Source organism: Danio rerio, chromosome 16, assembly GCF_049306965.1.
Source record: "Danio rerio strain Tuebingen ecotype United States chromosome 16, GRCz12tu, whole genome shotgun sequence".
Classification (NCBI taxonomy): domain Eukaryota; kingdom Metazoa; phylum Chordata; class Actinopteri; order Cypriniformes; family Danionidae; genus Danio; species Danio rerio.
Window position 1 is genome coordinate 29,144,590 of NC_133191.1, and position 27,071 is coordinate 29,171,660.

A 27,071-nucleotide genomic window follows, 5' to 3' on the forward strand; every position below is an offset into this window, starting at 1 on the left:
ATTTGTTAAGTATTAACCCTAACAGATGTTAGTAAGCATTTAATAACTGCAGATACAAATGCTTTATTCTTGACATAAGAACATATATAATGTGCTTGACTGTGTTCATACTTTGTTAATCATCATTTTTTTTATTTAAGATAAGTTGCTGGTTTTTAAAATTTATTCAGAATGTGTAAGTAAATGCTTAATACACATTCAGATTAACATTTATATATCTGATTATTGAGGCATATACTAAAAGTTAATTTGCATGTTAATAAATGCTGTATTAACTTCATCCAGTTTTGTGACCTTAAGTAAGGACTATATGCTTTATAAATGACAATTAAAGGTTTAGTTATATTCTAAACAAGAAAAAAAGAAAATAAGCAACTTTATTCGTTTCTATTTGTTTGAAGAACTAATGAAATACTGTACAGTTAAAACATTGCTAAATTACATTGAAATGTTTCATGAAATATTGTTAAATTATTTTATTGTTGTTTTATCCAGTTTTATGTTGTATTCTGAATCCTGTTATTTGCCAATGATTAAACTTTAGTCATTTTCCTTTTATATAAGATTGCAAAGATGCAGTGTTCATTTGATGCTGAGTCTTTAATTGTCATTCATTAGGAATTTATAAAGAATAAATAGTCTCACTTTAGATTAGGTCACAAAACTAGATGTTTTTAGTTGAGTTACTAAAAAATGTATTACACAAATACTGAACTATTAGTATATGCCTGAATAATAGTATATAAATGTTGATTTGAATAGTTTATCAATAATTTACTAACTCATTCTGAATAATCTTTAAAAAAAAAAAACAATCGAAAAATTTGTAAATTTTGTATTGTATTTGTAAATAATGCAATACTTAATTTAGTCAAAAAATAATAAGTATGAAAGTACATTTAATAAGTACATTTTAAATGTGCTTTTAAGTCAAGAACACAGCATTTATGTCTGCAGTTATGAACTGCTCACTAACGTCTATTAATGTAGAGTTATTGCTTAACAGATAACGAATTCACTATTTGCTAATGCTTAATAGATGATTCATCATGCGTAGTTACTATAAAGTGTTACCGACTAGTTTTGTGGTTCAGGGTTACATTTGTCAAAAAGGAAACTACAAATTGTTTTTTTTAATTCATTACCAATAAATATTGCAGGAAAATTTATCAAACCAGTAAAAAATATTAATCTGATCAAAATTAGAACTTTGCTTGTGTTTGGATAAAAACACCCCGCTTTTCTGTCTTTATTGGCTGAAATAATTAGTTGAAAATGCCTTATAAATACTGGAAAATGTAGGATTTTTGAAAACTAAAGACCCCAATGATAGCAGTTGATAGTACAGATAATAGAATGACAAACTAGTCAAGTATAGATTATACATATTGAAAAGACTAGGATTTACTTTGATCAATGAAGGAATGCGAGAATACATGCTTTTAAATGGATTTAAGTATTATGATAGTGGTTACAATTCCCTTCATTGCTCAATAAAACAAACAAGCCAGTGTAGTAAAACAGACCATTTTAATTTGGCAAAAAAGTATGCACTGCAAGTCATTTGACACTATTAAAATGCATTCAGTATGAACAGTGCAACAGAGATGTGCTTAAACTAAATCTTTCTGTGCTCCCCAATGTGATGTGCTAATATCTATCATACATTCATAAAGTTTGCTCTCTCTGCTATGTGCACACACTCACTTAAAGGGATAGACCACACCAAGAAAGCTAATTATCATTTACTCAGACTGAATGGTTCTAAACTTTTACAAACTTCTTTCTTCTGCTGAACACAAAACAAGATACTCTGAAACTGCATCGACATCCATATCCAACCCTTGGCAAAAAGTATGGAATGGGCCCTCTTGGAAGATGTTCATTCAAATGTTTAATTGTGTAGAAGAAAAAGCGAACACATACATGCCACAAAACTAGTTTCATTCAACGATCCAACCTTCCTGACATACAAATCCGTATCATTAATGATTGTGACAATTTGCTTGTTTTCTTCAGGGGTTTGTCTTCATAAACTTCATTGGAAGGGCACCAAACAAAAGTTTCAACATCATCACCCTGCCTAATGCAGTTTCGTGATTTATCACTGAATATCACTCATATCCAGTCATCAACAGTTCAAGACTGTCTTTCTTTAGTCCACTGAAATCTTGTTCTTTTCTGTTTAGATGGTAATGATAGTTTTCGCTTTTAGGCAATTTCTTACAGTCTGATCCCAGACATTAACTCCACTTTCTGCCCATTTGTTCCTCATTTGCTCATTTTCTGTTTTAATGGCATATTGTTTTTCTTTCTTGACACTTTGACGTCTTCCTTGGTCTACCAGCACGCTGCACTTCTACAACCTTCTACAAGGATTTAACTTCTTTGAGAAGTTTGATAATCCTCTCCTTTATTTCATCTGACCTATCTAGTATTGGAGCCATGAGTTATGTCAATCAGCTTGGTTCAACACCTCACAAAGGTGTACAAGCACTCTTTTTTTTTAACTGCAGACCAATTAGTTGTAATCAGATACAGTTATTTGTTTTCAAACTGCTAAGTACGTGGCGATTCCATATAATTTTTCTCAGATTTGTGTGATTCCATGTTTTTTTCCTCTATTTGATCTGTGAAAACAGTTGTAATTGACTATAGTGTTCTTTCTGTACTTTTTTCAAGTGTTTCATACAGCCAGAAGGTTGGATTGTTGAATGAAAATAGTTTTGTGGCATGTACACGTTTGCTTTTTTTTCTTCACCATTAACTTTAATGAACATCTTCCAAGAGTGGCAATTCCATACTTCTTGCCAGGGGTTGTGGTAACAAAAAAGAAAATCAACAATTTTTTTTTTCCAGCAGTTTTCAGTATATCTTCCTTTGTGTTCAACAAAGGAACTCCAACAATTTTGTAGCAAGTGGAGGATGAGTAAACGATGAGAGAAGTTTCATTTTTGTGTGAACTATCCTTTTAAGAGATGGAAAAACCATGGCAAAGCCTTTTCTGGTGGCTTCCAGACAGATCAAGTTCAGCATTTCTAATATCCAGTGACTTAATGACCAAAGCTGTCAATACAAAAAATGGGAACTTAGCTTTGATGATTCTTCAAGTATGGTTCTTCTCATTAAAAAAAAAAACAGTAACTTTTGAATATAAATGTCATTATGTACATTACATATAGGATTATATTTAAAGCAGGTCAATCAAGATTATATAGGATATGTTTATATATAACAAATGTGAACTACAACTGGTTATTGAAAAAAAAAGAAAAGAAAAGCAGTGAATTTCACAGACAAAATCTTTACATTTTATCTGTACTGTAAATCACTGTATTGCATTATGGTTACATTTTCAAGGGTCTCCAATGATAATAAGGGCTTATAAACTATAAAGTGCTCCATGCAGTCAATACAAAGTGTTTCTGTAAGAGCAGAGCTATAATTTCATCAGACACTCAAGTAAACAAACCCTACGACAAACTCTACGACAACCCCAGTGGACTGAATAAGGCGATTTCTACTCGCTGACAGAATAAAAGATTTCCATATCCACTGTGAGTGTTATTAAGTGTACAAATATGTAACAAAGTCTGCTGAAATTGAATCTCAACTCAACTGTTAAATGAGTTTTTGTACTCCACACACCCCTGCTCTGCATTTTCCCAACTAAACCTCTATTATGGAATGAAAAATACAGAAAGAACGGCATGTCAAGTCTTCGTTCATCATCCGCTTGAGTTAAATATCGTCTACATACAGTGCTGTAGCTATAAACAGTGTTTACTGCATACAAAATTAGAATGCTAGTTGGGAGAACTAGACACACCCAAAATTACATTGAATATATCGGAATGTAGACAAAGCACAAACATGCATGGTTTACAAATACTGCCTAGTACTTCCAGTTTAACATCAGTCTCTAACTGTTTTCACTGTGAATGGGAATAAAAATATAACAAAAACTAAATTATCTCTACTGTACAGACAATTATAGTAAATTAAATCTCATAAACATAAAAACGTGAGGGAGATGAATACTTGGTTCTGTTGCATTAAAATGGCATGGCAATACAAATATTAACGGCACCACTTAAAAATGAACAAAGCATTAAAAAATATGTTGAGCTCACTGTACTTTTACTGTACACATCGCTATCCTACTTTCACATTAAGATTGAAGTATCTATACTGGTCTCCTGTCACTCTATTGCACCGGCTGTATATTATCTCTCTCCTGTCGCTGAAATATTTATTGCTTCTTATTTTTTAGGAGCAGGTTACATCCCACTCTCTCCACGTCCTGCAGCTCTCGTGTCTTATTACGAATTCAACAATACAGATGTTTTGGTAACTTTTTTTTTTAAATGGCTCCACTTTTTCACGCTTGCCTTCATATAATCTATTGAAATATTGAACTCTTTTCCACCTTGCAGATGTTTGAAAGTAGTTTCCGCATGTCCTGTTCCTCCACGGGCCGCTCTAGGCATTGGAACCCATCCCTGTGGCCCCTTGCATACTAAAATACTCGGTGAAGTGGGACGTTAATCTAGGAGGAGGAGGAGGAGAGTGCGCAGAGCTGCGTGGTGGTATTGGTGGAGGTAGAGAGGAGAATGTAGATGACAGGTCTGCGGTTGTGGTGATGATCTTCTGCTCGCTGTTTTTTGGCACTTCCTGTCCCTTCCGAGTCACCGCCTCATCTATTGTCTTCACAGGGTCCTTAAAAGGGAAATATGATATGGAATATATGCCATAAAAATATTAAAAATACATTTTTAGCATCTATTGTTCCATGAAAAAACCTCAACACCCATTAAAAAACTTTCTATTCCTTTAAATATTCTTTAGGGTGTTAGAGAGCTGAAAACTACACTCTTCTGAAAATGCCTGTAGGTGCTTTAGAGCCTTAGGGTGTTTGATAAAGAATTGCTTTGAAAGTTTCACAAATATCGGTCATTAAAGCAGCTAGAACTTTGCAGGTCTCACGTACTGAATTCAGGCATTTTTGTGACTGGTCAATACTTGGATGGAAGACCTGGAAAAATTGGTTAGCTGGGGTGCATTCCACTGAATGATATGACTCGGTTTAGCCATACCCCAGCAAGCATTTTTTGTTTTTATAAGATGTCCAATTGATGTCTAATAGATGTCTAAACATAGTCGTCTTGGCTAAAACAAGGCTAAATTTAGGCTGTCACAGAAAATCTAATGGATGTCTAAAAATAGGCCAAACTAGACTATTCATCAAATAAACAGAAATGAAAGACTAATACATATAAAGTCTGCCTAATCTGTCTATTTGACGACTTGTCTAGTGACAGCCCAAGTTTAGCCTTGTTTTAGTCAATTAGTCTACATTAAGGTGTCTATTAGACGTCTATTAAACACAAAATTGTTTGACCTGTCAACCCTCCTGTTTTGCTAGGATTCTCCTGCATTTTACCATTCTATCCAGCTATCTTCCAATTTAAGTAATTTCCCATATTTCTACCATAGTCTTTCTATAAAAAGTGAAAGTACCATCAACACAGAGCCGATCTCAAATGTAATTTACTGTAATTGCAAGAGCTGTTCAAGAAAATTGTGCTTTTGCTTTTTTTTATCTAGAAAGCACGTTGAAATTAATATAAAATCGTCTGCATTCACTTTCCATTGATAATCGCCCTTCCTATGCAACCACTGAATCAGCTGACTGATAGACGCGCTCCATATGATAACCTGTTCCCAGATCAGCTTACACGCCATTTAAAGAGGATCAAAAGTGATACATTGGGATTTGGGTGCGTTTAAACAGACAAATACACTTAATAATATGTAAACATGTCTGTCCTGCGTGTTTTATTTTAAACAACAAATTATCTCTTAAATGAGCATAAATGGTTACTAAAATAATCAAATGCTTTTTTTAGCCTAAATCTGTGCATTTTTACAGTGACACCTCTGTTATCAAACAAAATTAAATGAGAGATTCATTTACTGCTCTTCACTAAATAACTATAATAACTTTAATCAAAATTTAATTACAGCGAACAAAAAGTGAAGATTATATAACTTGATTTAATTTCTATTTAATTAAATAGGAACCTTTTATTTTATTGTCAATATTTTCTAATATTTGCTATTTATTTTATCAATTGAAGGCGGTTCATTCTGCTGTGGCGACCCCAGATTAATGAAGGGACTAAGCCGAAAAGAAAATGAATGAACGAATGAATGAATGTATCCTTTGAAGCTAATTATTGTCCCGTATTTTTACATCCCAATGTTGACAGGTATGGGCTTAGCACAGTTTGGAACAGCTTGGCTTGCTTCGCTGCAGTTTAGAACTGCTTCATAATGGGTGGGATTAGCAGTATTGGGGAAGCGACTCTGAAGCTGTAGCTTGATAAAGTACAAGCTATTCATCAAAGAAATGTAGCTAAGCTACTGCTAAACTACACTTCTAAAAAAAGTAGCTAGCTACACAAGCTAGCTACACAAGTTACTTCCAAAAATAAGCTAATTACATTGAAGCTACTTTTTTCACAGTCATTATCGCTTTTATCACTATTAACATTAATATTAATAATAATAATTACCATTTGAGTAATTTCTGAAGGATCATGTGACTCTGAAGACTAGAGTAATAAAGCTGAAATTCATCTTTAAAATTCCTGTATTAAATAATTAAATTAAATGTTAAACTACTTTTGAACAGTTATTTTATAGTGCAATAACATTTCACAATTTTACAATTTGTACTGTATTTTTGATTAAATAAATGCAGCCTTGGTGAGTAGGAAAAGCTTATTTTAAAACATTTAAAAATCCTACTGACCCCAAACTTTTGACCGGTAGTGTATATATGAATGAACCAACTTATATATATATATATATATATATATATATATATATATATATATATATATATATATATATATATATACATATATATACATATATATATATATATATATATACATATATATATATATATATATATATATATATATATATATATATATATATATATATATATATATATATATTTTTTTTTTTTTTTTTTTTTTTTATGATAGGACACTGTTTAGCCAAGATACAACTATGTGAAAATCTGTAATCTGAGGGTTCATTCGCCTTTAAAATTGTTAAAACTAAGTTCTCAACAATGCATATATCAGATATGAGTCTAACTAGAGGGCATCGTGTGAAACACATCAAACAAACTAGCATGACAGACACTCACTGACAGTCTGGCGCTGTCCACAGCAAAGAGCTTTACTGCCTAAATTTAGTCATGTAGGGATGATTAACGGCAATACATAAATCCCCCCCAAAAATTTGGGCAATCAAAAATGATTCTTTCTTTGGGGAAACTTAATTAGCAAAAATAAAAGTGAAAATTCTGAATTTATTATTGTACAAAGTGTAGTCATATATCATTTAAAAAGTGGCTCAGTGTGATTATACATTTTTACATTCTAATTCATTTATATTCATAACACATAACGACAAAATATAACTCCTATCTTTACTCTACAACATAATACTCACTGAGTGGATGGAGAAGAGCTCTGTGAAGTTTGGCTGAGAGTCTCCCAGGAAGGAGCTATTCCCATAAGCATGATGAGGGAAGTTTTCTGCCCCCATGCCTTTAGGACTGGAGAGAAGAATTCCTATCTGTGATGTACGCACATGGTAGGGGAAGTTTTTATTTGCTGCTGAAGGTCGTGTAATGGCCTGGAATCACAGGATACAATCAGGGTTATTTTATCATTTTACTAGCTTAAATAAATAATGTACTTACTAAGCCTTTATCAGGCAAGTATAAGACAAATTCATTGACCTTGATTACCAAATAATCTTTTTCATACAAGTCCTTTAAGTTCAAAACACTCTAATAAGTGCCCCATAAAAGGTTAAACAACATCAACAATCATACCAGGAAGACGACATGAGCATAGAGATGAATGCCAAGTTGGATTCCGTTCACTATCTTTTCCCTGGCCCAGCGAGAGATGCCAAAGTTGGCAATTAGAGCCATGACTGGCACAGCAAAAAACCTGTGGTGAAACATTAATGGGTGAAAAGAGAAACAGCAGCTTTGTACTGTCAATCTTCTTTACAGCTTTACAAAGGCTGTGGGAAGTTACAAAATCATCTTGAGTGAAAGTAGAGAAAAACAGTTTCAGTATGTTACCATGAAAAGACGAACATTGCTGTGTCCATTTCCCAAAAGTTCATGTGCTACATTTTACTGCAGTTTACATGTCAAATGTCCACCGGGTGGCGACACATTTTTATTTTTATTTTTCAAACCAATCCTATTAGGACAAACACACACTCAAGAGGTGTGTCCCATTTTGCATACTTGTGAACTATTCTGAGCCACTCTGTAGTATAAATAGTGTGAGAAGTGTGTCCACTTTAAAAATCCAAACAAGAAAATAAGCACTTCAAATACCTATGATGCACTTAATTAACCAAAGTGGGAAATACAACGGTCAGATGCAGGATGACATAATATCCTTAGAAAAATCTCGATTACAATTATACAGAGTTTATTATACAGAGTTTAGTATAAATCTAGGCACACAAACTAGACATTTAAGAAAGGCAATAAGCAATGTAAAATAATATAGAAGTTCAAGCCAAAGCCAATAAATGCATTTGCTTAGGTTTTGTAGATGTTTTTAAAGCAATTGGTGCAATAAGTAGGGGTGAGTAAACACAGTTACTTTCTTTCATATTAATGCATCTGAGTAGAACACATAAAGGCTGGACAAAGTCATTGGTTTGTAAGCAAGTTTTACGTTTTTGCATATAGGTTCCAAAACTAGTCTTGAGTCTTTGCTGTCTTTAAATTTCAAGTCCTAAATCAAGAAGGGGAAGTACAGGTTACTTTTCAAGTGCTGAAAAAGGAATAATTCACCCAAAACTAACAATTTAAAAACAAATACTGTGGATGTCATTGGTTACAAGTTTTCAGCTTTCTTCAAAATTTCTTTTTTTGTGTGTAACAGGAGAAAGAATCTCATAAAGGTTTGAAACAATGAGTAAATGATAACAGACTTTTCATTTTTGGGTGAACTTTGCTTTTAAATCTCCCAGTTTAGAGTCATTATTTCCCAAACTAGCAAGATGTCCTTGATGCAGTCTGTAACCACAATGATGTATTGGATCAGGTCATTTGGAGTTGTTTGTTGTTATCATGAATATGAACATCAGTCTAGAATAGGGGTCACCAGACCTGGGGCCTCATGTATCAGCGCTGCGTACGCACAAAAACTTTGCGTACGCCAGGTTTCACGCTCAGAATCGCTCACGTTTGGATTTACTAACAATGAACTGAACGTGGGAATGTGCGCAGCTCCAAGCCAGCTTTATGGTTGGCGTACGCACATTTTTTGTGCGTGTCTGTTTTATTTCTATTGGCGACTCCTAGAGGCAGTTGTGTTAAATTGCACTCTACAAAGTGTCTTCTCAGCTGTATGAGACGGGTTCATCTGCATGTCTAGTATATAAGGTTTCCGTACCATACAGGTGACCATCCAAACATTAAAGCGCAATTTGTAGCAGTCGCCGGTTTTCCCAATGTAATCGGAGCGATCTACTGCACGCACATTTCTATAAAGGCACCATTCAAGGATGAACTGGCATACCTGAATCAGAAACATTTCCATTCAATAAATATGCAAATTAAATTTGATGCACAGACTTATTAATGATTCATACTTGTCTTTCTCATGATAAAGAGTATATAGGCAAAATCTGATATGTAGCGGGGAAAATAAAGAGTAAGTTCATCAGCCGCTGGATTCGAACCGAGTTCATGCTTGAACGTGTCAAAACATGTTGCCATGGGTTTAACGAGCTGCGCCACTTAGGATGTTAAAAACGCTACAAAATTTTACACCTATAGATCTCACTATTTCTTTTTTAATCTACTCAGTGCGATGTTCAGACCCAACTGTGTTAACCGCATCAGCTAAACTCTCCCCACTATAAAAAAAAAAACTCTCCCCACTCTATTTTTTCTTTTGTTATTAATTCCAGAGGACAAATTTGCAAATAAAACAGTTTTTCTCCGGTCTACCTCCGAAAGCAGTACCTTTAATTCACATTCTGTTCAAAGTTTCTCTTTTTGCTTAATTTTGTCATTGTTTTTTCGTTGGGTTTTGCCAAAGAAGAGTCATTAGCATGTTCATATGGGGGCGGAGGCAGGGAGGGGTTTTGTACTTGTGCATGTTGCGCTCAGTTTCACGTTCATGCAGATGTACAAACAGAATATGCGTGAGATTCGGCGTACACAGTGTTTCATACATCTGAATTTTTTTCTGCGTACGCACATTTACAGCTTTGTGCGTATGCAATGTTTTAGTATGATTTCCACGCAAGTCTTCGTACATGAGGCCCCTGGTCTGGGTGGGCCTGTGTCCTGCAGAGTTTAGCTTCAACTTGCCTCAACATACCTGCCTAAAACCTTCAAGTATACCTATTGAAACCTTGATAAGCTTTCTCAGTTGTGTTTGATTAGGAATGGAGCTAAAGTCTGCTGGATACCAAGAGTAAAACAAGAATAAAAGAAACAAGTAAAAAAATAAATAAATAAAAACAAATAATAAAAATGATTTAAAAACATAAAAACAGGTAAAGTGTGATATAAAAGAATGAAGAAGAAGAGAAAAACATAATAGTGCAATCTGTCGGACGCAGCAAAGTGCTCATTCAGTAAAGGCACAGCTAAACAGATGTGTTTTTAGTCTGGATTTGAATGTGCCTAATGTTAGAGCACATCTGATCATTTCTGGAAGCTGATTCCAGCAGCGGGGGGCATAGTGGCTGAAAGCTGATTCACCCTGCTTTGACCGAACCCTTGAAACTTCTAGTTTATATGATCCTGGGTTTGTATTCAGTGAGCATATCTGTAATGTATTTAGGTCCTAGGCCATTTAGTGATTTATAGACAAGTAATAATACTTTAAAATCTATTCTGAATGTAACTGGGAGCCAGTGTAGAGACCTGAGTACAGGTGTGATGTGCTCTGATTTTCTGGTTCTGGTCAGAATTCTGGCTGCAGCATTCTGGATGAGCTGTAACTGTCTGACTGTCTTTTTAGGAAGGCCAGTGAGGAGGCCGTTACAGTAATCCACCCTGCTGCTGATAAAAGCATGAACAAGTTTCTCTAAGTCTTCACTGGAAACAAAGCACCTGATTCTTGCTATGTTTTTGAGATGATAGTATGCTGATTTACTGACTGCTTTGACATGACTATTGAAACTCAGATCTGACTCCAGAGTCACACCAAGATTCTTGACCTTATTTTTTGTTGTTTGACCTTTAGTAACCAGGTACGCATTTACCTTGAGAACCTCATCTCTGTTCCCAAACGCAAATGCAAATGCAGCACTGAGATCGAGCAATACCAGCACTGTTAGCTTGCCTGAATCTGTATTTAGGCGTATATCATTGATTATCTTTATAAGAGCGCTCTCTGTACTGTGATGTGCTCTGAACCCAGATTGAAAATTATCTAAATACCCCTTTAAGTTTAAAAACTTGTTAACCTGGTTAAAAACAACTGTTTCAATGACTTTGCCAATGAAAGGGAGATTTGAGATTGGCTTGTAATTGCTCAATAGGGTGTTATCCAGGTTGCTCTTCTTCAAGAGGGGTTTAACAACTGCGGTTTTAAGTGAGTTTGGAAAAATCCCTGAAAGAAGTGAAGCATTTACCACTTTTAGAAGATCTGTTTCTAAACAGGTAAACACTGCTTTGAAGAATGATGTGGGGAGCGTGTCAAGACTGCAGGTTGATGTTTTCATAGCTTGCACAGTCTCTTCTAAGATTTTACCATTAATTGCCATGAAATCAGACATAATGTCTGATTTCTTAAGTTGTGGTTGAGCTTGTTTGATATTGACACAACTTGGCTGATTGGATGAACTGATTGCCTTTCTGATATTATTGATCTTATCAGTAAAGAAATGAGCAAACTCATTACATTTGCTTTTAGACAGTAGTTCACCTGGAATCCGACTGGGGGGGTTTGTGAGTCTCTCTATCGTTGCAAAGAGTGTGCGAGCATTATTAAGTTGTTGTTTATAAGGCTTGAAAAGAAAGTCTGTCTAGCAGTGTTTAGTTCCATATTAAAAGCATGAAGACTGTCTTTATAGATATTATAATGGACCACTAGTTTCGTCTTTCTCCACATACGCTCAGATTTTCTGTCTTTTCATCATTTGTACTCTTGGTGACCTTGTCCAAGATCCCTTTTGCCTGCCAGTCTTCTTCTTGACTTTAACAGGAGCGACGTCATCTATAATCTTAATTTTAGAGTTAAACAAATCAAGGAGAAAATCAACAGAATCTGCAGATATACTTGGTGCTAGCGATATGGCCTTCATAAACTGCTCACTAGTGTTCTCATTTATGCATCTCTTTCTGATAGAGACAGATCTGTCTTTAATAGCTGGAGTGATTAATATATCAAAGAAGATACAGAAATGATCAGATAGTGCCACATCCTTAACAACAGTCGATGAAATGTGTAAACCCTTAGTTATAAGTAGATCAAGAGTGTGTCCACGATTGTGTGTGGGTCCTTGAACATGCTGAGTCAGATCAAAAGTGTTAAAAACAGTCATCAGTTCTTTTACAGCATTGATTTCTGGATTATCTATATGAATATTAAAATCCCCAGCAATACTAAAATAATCAAATTCAGAGGTTACTATTGATAACAGCTCTGTAAAATCATCAATTAAAGCTGGAGAATATTTTGGAGGTCTGTAGATAATGATCAGTAAGATGCGTGGAGACCCTTTAAGTGCTATACTCAGATATTCAAAGGACAAATAGTCACCAAATGACACTTGTTTACACTCATATACATTTTTAAACAGGGCAGCGATGCCTCCACCCCTCCTATTAGCTCTGCAAACACTCAAAAAATCAAAGTTTAAAGGAGCTGCTTCATTCAGAACTGCTGCGCTACAACTGTCATCTAGCCAAGTTTCATTTAAAAGCATAAAATCAAGGCAATTTGTGTTGATGAAATCATTGACTAAAAGTGACTTATTATTGAGTGATCTGATGTTTAAAAGTGCTAACTTAACAGTTTTAGCCGTTTTCACTACAGAAGTCTCAGATCTACATTTAATAGACACTAGATTTGAATTATTTGCTTTACAGCCAAAAGAAGTCTTTGGTTTTCTGTCACTTAACAAAACACATATCTGCTTAGAGAAAGCTACAGACACACTGGGTTCCTGCTTGTTCTGAAAACATTTGATAAAGACACTGTTATCTAAGCAGGCCCCCGACACACATCAGTGAGAGCTGTTGTGTTCACCAGCTGAAGATGGGGCGTTGTTGTTTGGGCCCTGGCGGTGTGGCAAAATCGGAGGGCTCTTCCAGGTGGGCTCCTAGGTGGTTGTGGAGCAGGCCGCTTTTTGGTTGATAACTGGGGGCTTGCGGCAATGGAGTGTGAAAGTTTAGTTCCAGCATACACCAGTTCCTCCATCTTTTTTGAAAATCCCAAGAGTGGTGAACATTGTGACAATGAGAACGTGTCCGGTGACAGAGGCTGTGCATCTGGAGATTCTGTCTGCAGAAATATGTTTTCCTGAGGATTATTTTTGAGTGACGAGACTTGATGCTGTTCTGATGCTTCACAGTCTGCCTGTGTTGAGCAGAGGGCAAGTGATAGTGTCTCTATCAACATTGGGTGTTTTGGCTGCGTGGCATTATCACTGTCCTTGGGTGATTCGTCAGCCACAAGTCCACTCAGGAGCTGATTTGAAGTCCTGTGGTCATCCGGACATTTGCTAGGTGTGTGTGTGCAATTCAGTTCAGTGGCATACACAGCTCATGGATGATGGAGGGAGAAAAAAATATTGTCCTTTAGCACCTTTGCACCAAGTTTGTTTGGATGAAGGCTGTCTGATGTAAACAGTTGTCTTCGGTTCCAGAAGAGATTGAAGTTGTCAATGAAATTCAGTCCTTTCTTGTTACATGTTTTCTGTAGCCATACATTTAGACAGAGAAGCCGTGAAAACATATTTGTCCCTCTTGCAGGGAGTGGTCCACTTATGAACGGCTGAACCTTCAATCTTTCAACTGTTTCCAAGAGCTCACAGAAATCTTTCTTGAGCAGTTCTGACTGTTCCTTCCGAATATCATTCTTCCCCACATGGATGATAATCTGTTTTGCAGTCTTGTGCTTTTTCAGAATTTCCTCAAGTTCTTTATTTACATCAGAAACTGTTGCATGAGGAAAGCAGTATGTCATTGTAGATCTGCTCCTGAAATTCTTGATTATTGAATCTCCTACGACTAGTGTTCTTATCTCAGGTGTGATCGGAGCAGAATGCCGCTGTCTAGTTGGCCTTGAGCCTCTGTTCCATGCTGAATTAGTTGCTGAAACATGCGATCTCTGTCTGACTGCATTTGGGGATTCTTCACCCATATTACTCAAAACTTCATATCTGTTCTGAAGCTGTATTTGAGTACGAGCTGTATTTGGGGTAGAAGCAGTGGCGTAGCGGACGGGCCCGCATCGCGGGGGGCCCCCGCGTGATTAAGGGGCCCCGCGTCGTCGCGATTTTCAATAATTGAAAATCCACCGGCAACCGCAATAATCTAACTCTTGGGAACAACTGTGGTCGGAACCAAAGTTCACAGGTCTGTGTTCTCTAAACACTGCTCAAGTGGTGGACTACTTCATTCTGATTGCTTGCCGCCAATGTTGCCAACTTAGCGACTTTGTCACTAGATTTAGCGACTTTCAGACCCCCCAAGCGACAAATCTAGCAACTTTTTTTGTGTGTTAATGAAAATTTTTTTAGACTGTCATTTGTCCATACTGTACCGTCCCTACTCTTCTCAACGAGCTGCGTGTGATGCCGCCGGCCCCTCCCCCGCCTCACAGCACTGACAGGCGGCCCAGTCAGTCCTCGTACAGCAGCCTCTCCCACCTGCAGCCCGAGAGCAGATCACCCCTCTGCGTACCGACGACAAATGATTTAGCACAGGCAGTGTGAAGGTATTTCCCTTGTACAGTCAAACCGATCTACTTCTACTTTATTTTAACAATTTAATTGGGCCGTTTATTCTTTTCTTGTTCACAATCACAGATATTTTAGTGACAGTTTCTGAACTTTTCTGAGTTTATTACATATAAGAGATTACTGCACGTTCACTACACATCTATAATGACATACTGTATTCAAACAGCAATAAATTTAGTTAAATAAACATGCTTATATAAAGTGAAGTGCAATTATAAATACCCCTTTATTAACCATAGGCTGTTAAACAAACAGAAACTGTAAAACGTGATGACGTCAGTGTTATGCAAATTGACATATGACGTATCCCCCCCCCTCTTCATCAGGGGGCCCCGTCAGCGATCCCTGCAGGGGGGCCTCCGCATTTTGCGCTACGCCACTGGGTAGAAGACGCTAATGCGGCAGCGTATGATCTGACCCCGCGAGTACCCTTTGGTCTCGCACCTTGTTTATGCCAATGCCCATTTTCAACAGTTTTATTCTGTTTTTTTTTGTGCTCAAAACAGTAGCAGGAACAGATTTATGGGACTCACCAGCTGTGTGCTGAGAGGATCCACAATGAAGCTAAAGTTCTGGTCGGATCGCAAGCAACTTCGTTTCAAGAACTGCAATCCTTTGTAGAAGTTTGTGGCAGTTTGTACAGCAGTGAGAATCTGAATTAATCCGATCCAGAGGCATTTTCACAGCCGTGTTTTCCCGTCTCCGGAATGTAAGCAGCTGGTAGCTGGTAGCAGGAGGATTGTTTAGACGGTAATTCCCCTCTTGTTAGTAAAGCTATATTCCAGAATGTTTGTAGAATCGATGCTGATCTTCAAGCCATGTTTTTTGAGCACTGTGCTGATAGGCTCAAGTTAAAATTAGGGTACAAGATATAAAAAGCAAGAGTGCAAAGAGCGGAGCAGTAGGCAAAGATGTCCGAACAGTAGCAAAGCAGGAAGTGTAAATAGTGTGATTTATAAGTGTAAAATGTTGCAGCACCTTTAACAGTCTCTGTGGCGAAGCTCGTAAGACGCACGTCAACATGTTTTGACACGTTCGAGCATGAACTCGGTTCGAAACCAGCGTCTGATGAACTCATTTTTCTTTTTTCCCCCACTACATATCAGATTTTGCCAATTATTTATCACGAGAAAGACAAGTAGGAATCATTAATAAGTCTGTGCATCATACTTTATTTGCACATTTAATGAATGGAAATGTTTCTGATTCAGGCATGCAAATTCTTCAGATAGTGTCTTTATAGCAATGTGCGTGCAATAGATAGCTCAGATTACATTGGGAAAACAGGCGACCGCTGCAAATTGTGCTTTAATGTTTGGCTGGTCAACTGTATAGTATGGAAACCTTATATACCTGCTAGATCAACCAGTCTCATACAGCTGCTATTGCTAGGCTCAAAGAGCAATTTAACACAACTGCCTCTGGGAGTCGCCAATGGAAATAAAACAGACACGCACAAAAAATGTGCGTACGCCAGCCATAAAGCTGGCGTGGAGCTGCGCACATTCCCACGTAAATTTCATCGTTAGTGAATCCAAACGTGAGTGATTATGAGCGTGAAACCTGGCGTACGCAAAGTTTTTGTGCGTATGCAGCGTTGATACATGAGGCCCCAGGCCTCCAGTACTGAGTTTGGTGACCCCTGGTCTAGATTATCACAACTTTGACATTTGGTAAAGTCTTCAAATGGAGGGCTAAAATCAAAGTCAAGTTTCAGGTATTCTTTGTGTCAAGTCACAAGTCATCATATTTGCGACTGGAGTAAAATCTAAGACTCATATCCACCACACAATAGAGTCAATGACATTTGACAACATGCTGACTTTAAAAAGCCCTTATTACACTATTTATGAAGGTTCCTGATTTTATTTTGGAGATCACTAGCAATACATTTACATCCATAAGAGCACCCATCCCCCCCCCCCACTTCTACCCCCCACCAACAGTGTGACCTCTATTCTCTCTAAGAGTGTAACCTGCTCTGATTGGTCGAATGATAAAATCTATATTATTTGTGATTGGTCAATGGCTTGAAACACTATTACCATATTGTATTTTCACTTCAAGAGTGTTCCTTAGCACTTTTAAACACAGTGACACAATGTTTTTTATGAGTTACAGGTCTTCTTTTGTTTGGGAGAAAACGGGTCCATTTATCATGCACTTTGACCTTTGCAAACCTTTTACATGCATAAAATGCTACATTAAAGTGTAATATTTGAAAGAGCATGATAAAGGTACTTATAATTTTGAAATGGAAATAAGTTTGCTTTTAGCGCCAGAGAAAACATTACATGGAAAATTGTTAAATCCATCAAACGGTACTTTTTTAACCATTAATATTTCCCTCTGACTCTGCAATAACAATATATGTTGAATAAATTAAACAGAGTGCAGAAAAAATAAAGTGTAGCATCTGATTTTGTATGCATATTAAATTCTGCATGTTAATAGTATCATCCCTTCAGAACTCACCAAAGAGTGTACGCCGTGAAGAAGGGGATGTAGAAAGGCTGTTTTTCAGGGTAGTGTTTGAGGGACACCAGCACAGCATAGCAGAACCAGACATACGCCAGCAGCTGCAGACCCATTAGACCGTACCCTGCAGGGCTGTCATAAGCATACAGCACCTCGCCTGGATCAAAGAACTACAACACACACACGCAGTGGGAGTGGGAATGGGGAAATCACCGCCCTTGGCATCCCATCTGTATGACTGATGGTTTTAAATCCGACCGTGGCACAATCTGTTAGGCTGCATAAGTGGAAAGTGGCGGAACATTCCTCAAATCCAAACATCTGAAGCTGCATTAGAGTAAAGGGTGACACTGACACCAGACGCAACAGGAGCTCTTCAATGATACCGCGTGAGCTTATCTGGGTCACTCTCTGAACCTGTCTTTCCCCTCTCTCTATCTGTCTGTCTATCTGCCGGCTTCCATTACACTACGCTACAGCAGTACGACATGCTCATGCTGAGTAACTTCATCTTGCAGCATTACATTATGTACGGAGTGGAGTAGCTCTCGGGTGCTGCAGAGGAAACGGCAGTTGATAGTGTTCAATGATAATGAAAAGTCCCTGTTTGATAATATGGAAATTAATAGACGTTTTGAATATTAGGTACTTTTTCCACATTCATTGCATATATTTTTTTGCTCTCTTGCAGGTGAAGGCAGGTGAGGGTAATTAGGCAAGTTATTGTATAATGATGATTTGTTCTGTAGACAATCAAAAAAAAAAAAACAGCTTATGGGGCTAATAATTTTTACTTTAAAATGGTTTTTAATTAAAAATTACTTTTATTTTAGCTTAAATAAAACAAATAAGACTTTTCTAGAAGAAAATATATTCTAGAAAATACTGAAAATTTCCTTGCTCTGTTAAACATAATTTGGGGAATATTTAAAAGAGAGAAAAACAATTCAAAGAGGGCCAATAATTCTGAATTCAACTGTGTGTGTATATTGTTACTGATTGCAGTTCATGTATTCTGCTAATCTATAGATTTGTATTGCAAATACAAACAATACAGTACATTATTTGGCTGTAACTGCAAAAATGTATCTTGATAAACCTCAATAAACTTCCAATTTAATTATTTATTTCATTATTGAAAATATGAATCTTAAAATACATGTGTAAGTCAAAGTTGAAAAAGGGTTTACAAGTATCAAAATTATAAACATTTACTGTAACCCCTTAATTGTCACCACATGTTTGTAGTTCAAACAAATTTTATGCCATATGATATATACATATTATAAATATTTTGTCAAAAAGTTCAGATTTAGCAAAAATAATAATAATAAAACAAAATACTGAAAAACCTGAACTTTGACAAAATATCTGTAAATTTTAGTTTTCATTCAGTGTAACAATAGTTTATATGCCAAATATCTTGTTAGACTTATTTAGAACAAAAGTAATGGCTAATACTTTCGTTTAAGTAAACATACACACCATTTGTCTCTGGTTTACCATCTGCCTATTATTCAGATAACTGTTTATTAGTACTTATAAAGTAGGACCTCATTTTACATCCCTCCTTAATCCTAAATACCCAAACCCAATTATAACCGTACACTCTCAGAAATAAAGGTACAAAATTTGTCACTGGGGCGTTACCTTTTCAAAAGGTACACTTTCGTTTCTAACATGTCCTTAAAGGTATATAATAATACCTAAAAACTAATGTGTACCTCACAGTAACTTAAATATACAAAATTAGTACCCTAAAGGTACTAATGTCAACATGTACTGTAAAAAAAATTACCATTTGAAAAGGTATCACCCCAGTGACAGATTTTGTACCTTTATATCTGAGCATGTAAGGTACTGTAATAGTTGGGTTTAGGTATTGGGTAGGATTAGGGAAGTATGTAATATAAGATCATACTTTATAAGTGCTAATAAACAGTAAATATCTCATCAATAGGCAGGTATTAAAAAAATAAATAAATGGTGTGTATGATTACTTAAAATAAAATGTTAGCCAATACTCTTGTTGACTGACAAGCCTGAGATTTTTGGCATATAAACTACTGTTACACTCTCAGAAATAAAGGTACGCGAGCTGTCACTGGGGTGGTACCTTTTTAAAAGGTACAAAATTTGTACCCATGAGGTCTATATTATTACCTCAAGGGTACATATTAAAAAGTACAAAAGTGTTCCTCTTACATTTTTTAGGTACTAATATATTCTTTTGAGGTACCAATATGGACCCTTTAAGTACACCCCAGTGATAGCTCATGTACTTTTATTTATGAGAGTGTAGACAGGATGAAAATAATTTTTTAAAGTTCAGGTTTTTGAATATATATGTTATATATATATATATATATATATATATATATATATATATATATATATATATATATATATATATATATATATATATATAAATATAATATACTTATACTTATATACTTATATACTTAAATAGTGCACATAATATATATATATATATATATATATATATATATATATATATATATATATATATATATATATATATATATATATATATATATATATATATATATATACACACACACACACACACATATATATATATATATATATATATATATATATATACACACACACATATATATACACACACATATATATATATATATATATATATATATATATATATATATATATATATATATATATACATATATATATATATATATATATATATATATATATATATATATATATATATATATATATATATATATATATATTATGTGCACTATTTAAGCATCCAAGTGCAGCCACACAATATTAATTAATTGTCATTAAGTCATACTAATTTGCTTTGTTACTATTGTTCAAACCATCAGGATTTGATGCAGCATTTATTTGTCTAATTAGTCACTTTATTAAACTATATTCTAAGTGTTTAGAACAGAAACTAATGGTTTATGCCCTTTTTTCAAAACATGATATAGTATTACTTTTATTTACATGTATCTCTGTAATTCAATGGCAAAAAAAAAACATTAGTTTTGGTATAAGTGAGTTTGTTTCTTATGTTCATGTATTTGATTAATAATACTTTTAGAAATGTATTAAATTAATACAGATAATTATAATTTTTTTATTTGAATATATACTTGAAAAAAAATTCTGTCATGTCAAAGTTAAATTTTAGCATTAATTGTCACATGTTCCCTCAGAAATCTTTCTAATATGTGACCTGCTGGTCAAAACACATTTTATCATTATAATTTATGAAAACAATCAAGCTGCTTAATATTCTTATATAAACCATGATTTACTCACACATGATACACATGATACACCATGAGACAGCAGCATTTATTTGAAATAATAATGTTTTTACCTTCACATTAATATAATAACTATCAATCACAAACATTCAGCATATTTTTCTCCATCTCTGATTATGATAAATAGGTAAAAGCATCTTACCTCTGCTTCATATATGAAGAGTATGATGTAGGTGATGGTGTACACTGTCATATAAATGGACAGTTTTACAGAGCCACTGTGACTTATTCTTGCCCTGGGAGAAATATTAAAAACATTATCACTACTGTCTGCTGGTCTCTAAAACACTGGACAAAGGGCAATCAGCAGATCCACTGAAAGTAAGGGAATTTGAATGCAGGACAGTCTTGACATCTGGGTCACATTAACATGATTAGCGATGTAAGTCATTAGCCACATTATGTAGGCAGTAAGGCCTTCTACCTGGTGACTGTGAATCCTTTTCCCAGGAGGATCAGCATGAGCAGGAAAATCAGGAAGCTCACAGAGAAGAGTAATTTCCCTGGTGAGACGAAGAGAGTTGCACACAGGTGAACACAAGTAGGCTATAAATCAGGTCAGCATTTAAGAATGAATCCAGTCATAAGAACACAAATGTGCTGTGCAGTGCTGAAACTCAAAGTAGAGCCTAAAAGAGGATTTTTAGAAGTCATAAACACAAAAAAGGTTAATGGAAGCACTTTTTGCAGGAAAATACTAGTTCAAAATGTAAATCAGTGCTGTGCTTGCTTTCTTTGTTATTGCTTCTAAAAAGAATCAACTGATTGTTTAACACGTTCACTTCTGTGGTTATTTTTATGGCTAAAATAATTTATGAAAACTATTTAGCCTACGGGCCTCACGTTGGCTCAGTGGTTAGCACTCAAGAAGATCGCTGGTTCTAGTCCCAGTTGGGTCAGTTCTCCACGTGTTGGCGTGGGTTTCCTCTGGGTGCTCCAGTTTTCCCCACAGTCCAAATACTTGTGGTACAGGTGAATTAAATAAACTAAATTGTGCCTAGTGTGTTGTACTGGGTGTTTCCCAGTACTGGTTTACAGCTGGAAGGGCATCCGCTGTGTAAAACATTTGCTGGATAATTGTCGGTTCATTCTGCTGTGGTGACCCCTGATGAATAAACAGACTAAGCTGAAGAAAATGAATTTTAGCCTACTTATTTATGATTCACACTATTAACTGGCTCATTGCCAGTCTATTATTAAATCATTATTAGGCTATATTTATCTGTAAAAGTACATATTCTGCATGATCTTATTCTACATTCAACTCAACTACTACCTTAATAACTATTCATAAGCAGCAAATTAGTAAAAGTCATAGTTACTGGTTTATTAATAGCGAGAATTGTACATTAAAATAAAGTGACAAATGCTTTCTGTATAATTTTTTTTCTTTGGAACACTGATTTTGATATTAAATTTACATATAAAAGGAAAATTTGAGTTGTGATGTTCACCAAAGCAATTTTCATGTCAGTGCTCAATTTATATGTATAGAAGTTGTTTTAAACAGCAAGATAATGTTTTTCAGTTGGTTATGATAAGGGCCTGACAGAATCCACTAATATTTTTTGTTATTACTGCAAATAATTTTGTCCGAAATCTGCGGATTTATGTGGAATGATTTTGGGAGTGAAAACCTAATATATGAAATTAAAATAATACCTTTTTAACTTTTATGTAATGTTTACAGTGCAAATCCACTTATTTAGTAAACAAAGCAAGTTATAATACACTCAACCAGCCACTTTATTAGGTACACCTGTCTAACTGCTCGTTATCGCAAATTTCTAATCAGCCAATCACATGGAAGAAACTCAATGCATTTAGGCTTGTAGACATGAGCTGCATCCCAAATGGCACACTATACACTATGCACTCATGCACTATGTGCTTATGCACTTACACACTCAACAGGATCGTATATGTATGTAGTGGCGTCCCAAATGGCACACTAATGTTTTTTTACTAAGCGGAAATTTAAACAGTTTCCCTGATGACGTTTGACGGTTGCCAAATCAGTGAAAAAAACGACCGAATTATCAAATAATACCTGCCATGAGTATTGTCGCATTCACCATTGGGAGGCGCTATAATCACTCTTGTAGGAGAATTTTGCTTTCACCATCCAAAATAAATAAAGTTATTCAACATGTGCGTCCGATAGCTCCACCCCTTCCGCTATGTAAGCAAACCTGCGGTCGTTGAGTGCGTGAAGTGTCCATCATTACACTCTTCATTTTAGTGGCTGAATGAGTGCATCATCCGGGTAATTAAAGTGCACTTATTATTTTTAGAGTTTTCAGTGTGAACACACTACTTACACTATTTATACTACAAAATGGCGTAGAATAGTGCATAAGTATGCAATTTGGGACGCAGCTATGGTCTAGAACAGGGGTGTTCAAACTCGGTCCTGGAAGTCCTGTGTCCTGCAAATTTTAGCTCCAACTCACCTCAACACACCTGCAAGGATGTTTCTAGAAAGCCTAGTAAGAGCTTGATTAGCTAGCCCAGGTGTGTCTGATTGGGGTTGGAATTAAACTTTGCAGGACACCGGCCCTTCCGGACCGAGTTAATACATGCCTGGTCTAGACGATCTGTTGCAGTTAAAACCAAGCATCAGAAAGGGGCAGAAAGGCCATTTAAGTGATTTGGCATGGTTGTTGTTGCCAGACGGGCTGGTCTGAGTATTTCAGAAACTGCTGATCTACTATTTTCAAGCACAACCATCTCCAGGGTTTACAGAGAATGGTCTGAAAAAGAAAAAATGTGCAGTGAGTGGCAGTTCTTTGGGGTCAAATGCCTTGTTGATGCCAGAGGTCAGAGGAGAATGGCCAGACTGGTTCGAGCTGATAGAAAGGCAATATTTCTGAAAATATTTCCAGTACCTGGTTGAATCTATGCCACGAAGGCTTACGGCAGTTCTGAAGGCAAAAGTGGGTCCAACCTGGAAATAGTAAGGTGTACCTAATAAAGTGGCCGGTAAGTGTATATCTACTAAAAGACAAAAAAAATATTACTTTACAAACTGTATTGTAAATAAATCAAATAAAGATTTTCATATTAATCAATCATATTACTGAAATTACTTTAAAACTGAATTAATATAAATTTACAAACATTTACACAAGTAAATAGACAATGATGGGCTAAAAATCTGCGGAAATCTGTGGATTTCTGTTTGTGGTTTCCGTGTGAGCCTAGATATGATCAAATAAAAAAAATTAAGACAAGACAATCAAATTAGGGTTTATTTAGGGAAAATGTGTGAATTTAGAGTGTCTTCCACAAAACTAAAATTTTATTTGTTTACTTGAGGAAAAAAATATATAAACGATTAAGCACCAATAATAATATATTATACTATCATAGCATAAGATTTTTGAGGAATCATGTGACACTAAAGACTGAAATTACAATTCTGAAAATTAAGCTTTGCCGTCACAAAAGTAAATTACATTTTAAAAAAGGTGAGACTTTATTTTAGGTCACAATTCACAGTATTCACAAACCATTAACTAACACTATTAGTTTATCAAACAACTAATTAACTGTTTATTAATAGTAAGGTAGTAGTTGGGTTTGGGTTTTGGCCAGAATTAGGGATGCAGAATAAGATCCTACTTTATAACAATCTAAATAATAGCTAGTAGGTAATAGCATGAATTGTGACCTGAACTGAAGTGTTACCATAAAAACATATATATTCAAAACTTTAAATGAGGCTTCACGATATTACAGTTTTACTCATTTTTGATCAAATATTAGCAACCTTAATGGGAAAAGATTTATCAAAAACTTCTGCACACTAGTGTTGTTTCTCAGAGATTCAAAAATAACAGCATTCTTCTCACCTAATATCTTGAGACTGCCATTCCCGACGCCATCCCTAGCATAAAGACCCCAGTAAATGCAGAAGAAGAGCAGGCTTAATACTGACAGAGAGGAATCAGAAAGTGAAAGAAAGGATGCCAGGGATAAGAGAGAAGAGAGAAAGATAAGTCACAGCAGCAGCGGTGAGAGCGCAGAGCAGGGAAGTGAATGTGGGAAGAAGATAAGGATGAAAGAAAGAAAGGATGACAAGAGATATTGTTATGCATCCAGTGTTGCAAAACCCGGCATCATAAAAAGTTGCTTGTGTTTATCTCTCTGAGTGTGTGCAGTGGCCTTTCTCACCCTCCACTCCAGCCGCAGTCATAAACATCTTATAGGTCGTATGGAGCAGCTGCCTTGCCTTTAAATTATCTAAGAGAATCACACAGAAGGAAAAAGATTTAGTGAACATTAATAACTAATTCAAAGAGACCAAGAAAAGTGAAGATCCATAGAATTAGTGGTTGGCTAACAATATCTGTAATTTAACACTGGATAATAAGACTTGCAAATTATGCACTGAGACCAGTGCGTCTGAGGTCTTTGATACCTCCAGGACATGGAAACTCACAAGCAAAATAACAAGACAGTGTAAACACGGTGGCAAATATAACCAAGAACGTGATGTCTGTCTCCAGGATGCCTGAAACAGAGAGAACAAAACAAGAAGAGCACTGAGTGTATGTGTGACTAATGTCTTATCATCATTAATCGCTTTCATTCTAAACAAATTATCTTCAATGGAACGCAAAAAAAAGACGATTTGCAGAATGTTCATACTGCTTTTTTCCCATACAATGGGCTCTATTTTAATGATCTAGGTGCAAAGTCTAAAGTGCAGGGCGCAAAAGTATTTAGCTATTTTAAGGATGGAAAAACACAGTTTGTCCCGACGCATGGTTTAACTGGGTTTTGCTTATTCTCGTACTGAGTTATGGGTGTGTTTTGAGCATATTGTGCATTAAACCAATCAGTCTTTTAGCCTACATTTTTAACTTAGTTGTGCGCAAAGATTTAATTTAAAACTATTTCTTAATTTCCAGCAAACAAATAAATGAACAATGATAATAAAGTTTCGTCAAAAAAGCTATAGAGTTATATCTAAACACACATCTTAATATATATTTATACCCCCATATGGTGATGCATACGTCTCCAAAACCTGACAGGTGGACAAATCTAAACTTGTGTTTATTAAAACAAATATAAATATGCATATAATAAATAAAACTGCTAATAATGATAATATTTTATTTTAAAGTGCACAACTAACTCCTCTGTGCTAGATTTTAGACTTGTTTTCAGCTGGTCGATTGTGCAGTCTATTTTAGTTTCTCAAAATAGCAACGCGCCAACAATGCGCCCTAACACACCTTCTTTCTAGACTAGAACACTCATGAGTGCACAAAGCAGTGCAAATGGATTTGCCATTTAAACAACGTGGCACAAATTGGGTAAAATTAGGATTGCATTGATCTAAAAATAGCAACAAAATCGCGCCAAACACATCTTGGGCCTTATTGTGCTATGGTGTATGATAGGGCCCGATGACTGTAACTGGCGACAAGGAAATAAAATCTATTACTATAGTTCTTTCTCTGTGATTTGTGTTGTACACAGAATAATTCACACCAAGAATGGTCAGCATAACTGTATTAGTATCCACATTAACGTGTAATAACATTCAGTTTTATATTTTAACAGAAGCTTCTTTTCATTATCATCCTTGGCTTGAAAAGGCTATATATTTTGTTTGTATGTACTGAGACCTTATTTAAGAGTACCTGACCATGAACAAGAACTATTAGATTTAGTTTGAATCAGTTCAATGCAACATAGGGTCATTCCCTGTCAACTCTCCCAGAGGCCCCAGCTCAAATTTGAGATTTTTATGCAGGTGAAATACAATAATTAATGAAAAAGACAAAATACTAAATGTCATAGATGCATATTTACAGAGTATTCTATGAGTTTTTTTAGAGAGAGGTCAAAATGGCAATATTCATGGATTCTGATTCTTACACTTTTCCTTTGGTCTCTACATTATTAAGTTGTCTATTTCTAGAGATATTGAGATCTTAGTATGGCTCCCTGAAAAAATACATGTTGCAAAATGTACACATTTACAGTGGTAAAAAAACAAATGTGAGTCAATTCGCATAAAGCTGATACTTAAAATGAATGCTGGAACAACAAACAGTGATAATACTAGATGTATCTTGTTTCATTTAAGAAAAAAAGTTATTGCATATAACATACAGTACTTGCCCAAGTGTTGAAAACATTATCCAAAGTTTTTGTGGCAGTAACTCAAAGAATATTAAAAATATATAAAAATAA

General features: G+C 35.4%; 1 protein-coding gene across 3 annotated transcripts in view; it reads right to left on the reverse strand.

Moving 5' to 3' along the window:
- Window positions 1–1,511: 1,511 nt before the first annotated feature.
- Window positions 1,512–27,071, reverse strand: part of tmem145 (transmembrane protein 145) — a 51,009-nt gene continuing 25,449 nt past the window's right edge. For 2 of the 3 annotated variants that reach the window (XM_680970.11, XM_073926045.1), the window contains exons 7-15: window positions 25,303–25,374; window positions 25,035–25,103; window positions 24,713–24,793; window positions 21,283–21,361; window positions 21,001–21,094; window positions 17,527–17,699; window positions 7,922–8,042; window positions 7,534–7,719; window positions 1,512–4,719 (exon numbers count right to left, since the gene is read on the reverse strand). In XM_680970.11, coding sequence (XP_686062.6) covers window positions 4,483–4,719; window positions 7,534–7,719; window positions 7,922–8,042; window positions 17,527–17,699; window positions 21,001–21,094; window positions 21,283–21,361; window positions 24,713–24,793; window positions 25,035–25,103; window positions 25,303–25,374 — 1,112 coding nt within the window. In that variant the 3' untranslated portion in view covers window positions 1,512–4,482. Of the gene's footprint in view, window positions 4,720–7,533; window positions 7,720–7,921; window positions 8,043–17,526; window positions 17,700–21,000; window positions 21,095–21,282; window positions 21,362–22,251; window positions 22,618–23,878; window positions 24,794–25,034; window positions 25,104–25,302; window positions 25,375–27,071 lie in introns of those variants that run through there. The other variant, XR_012392078.1, reaches the window with a different exon arrangement.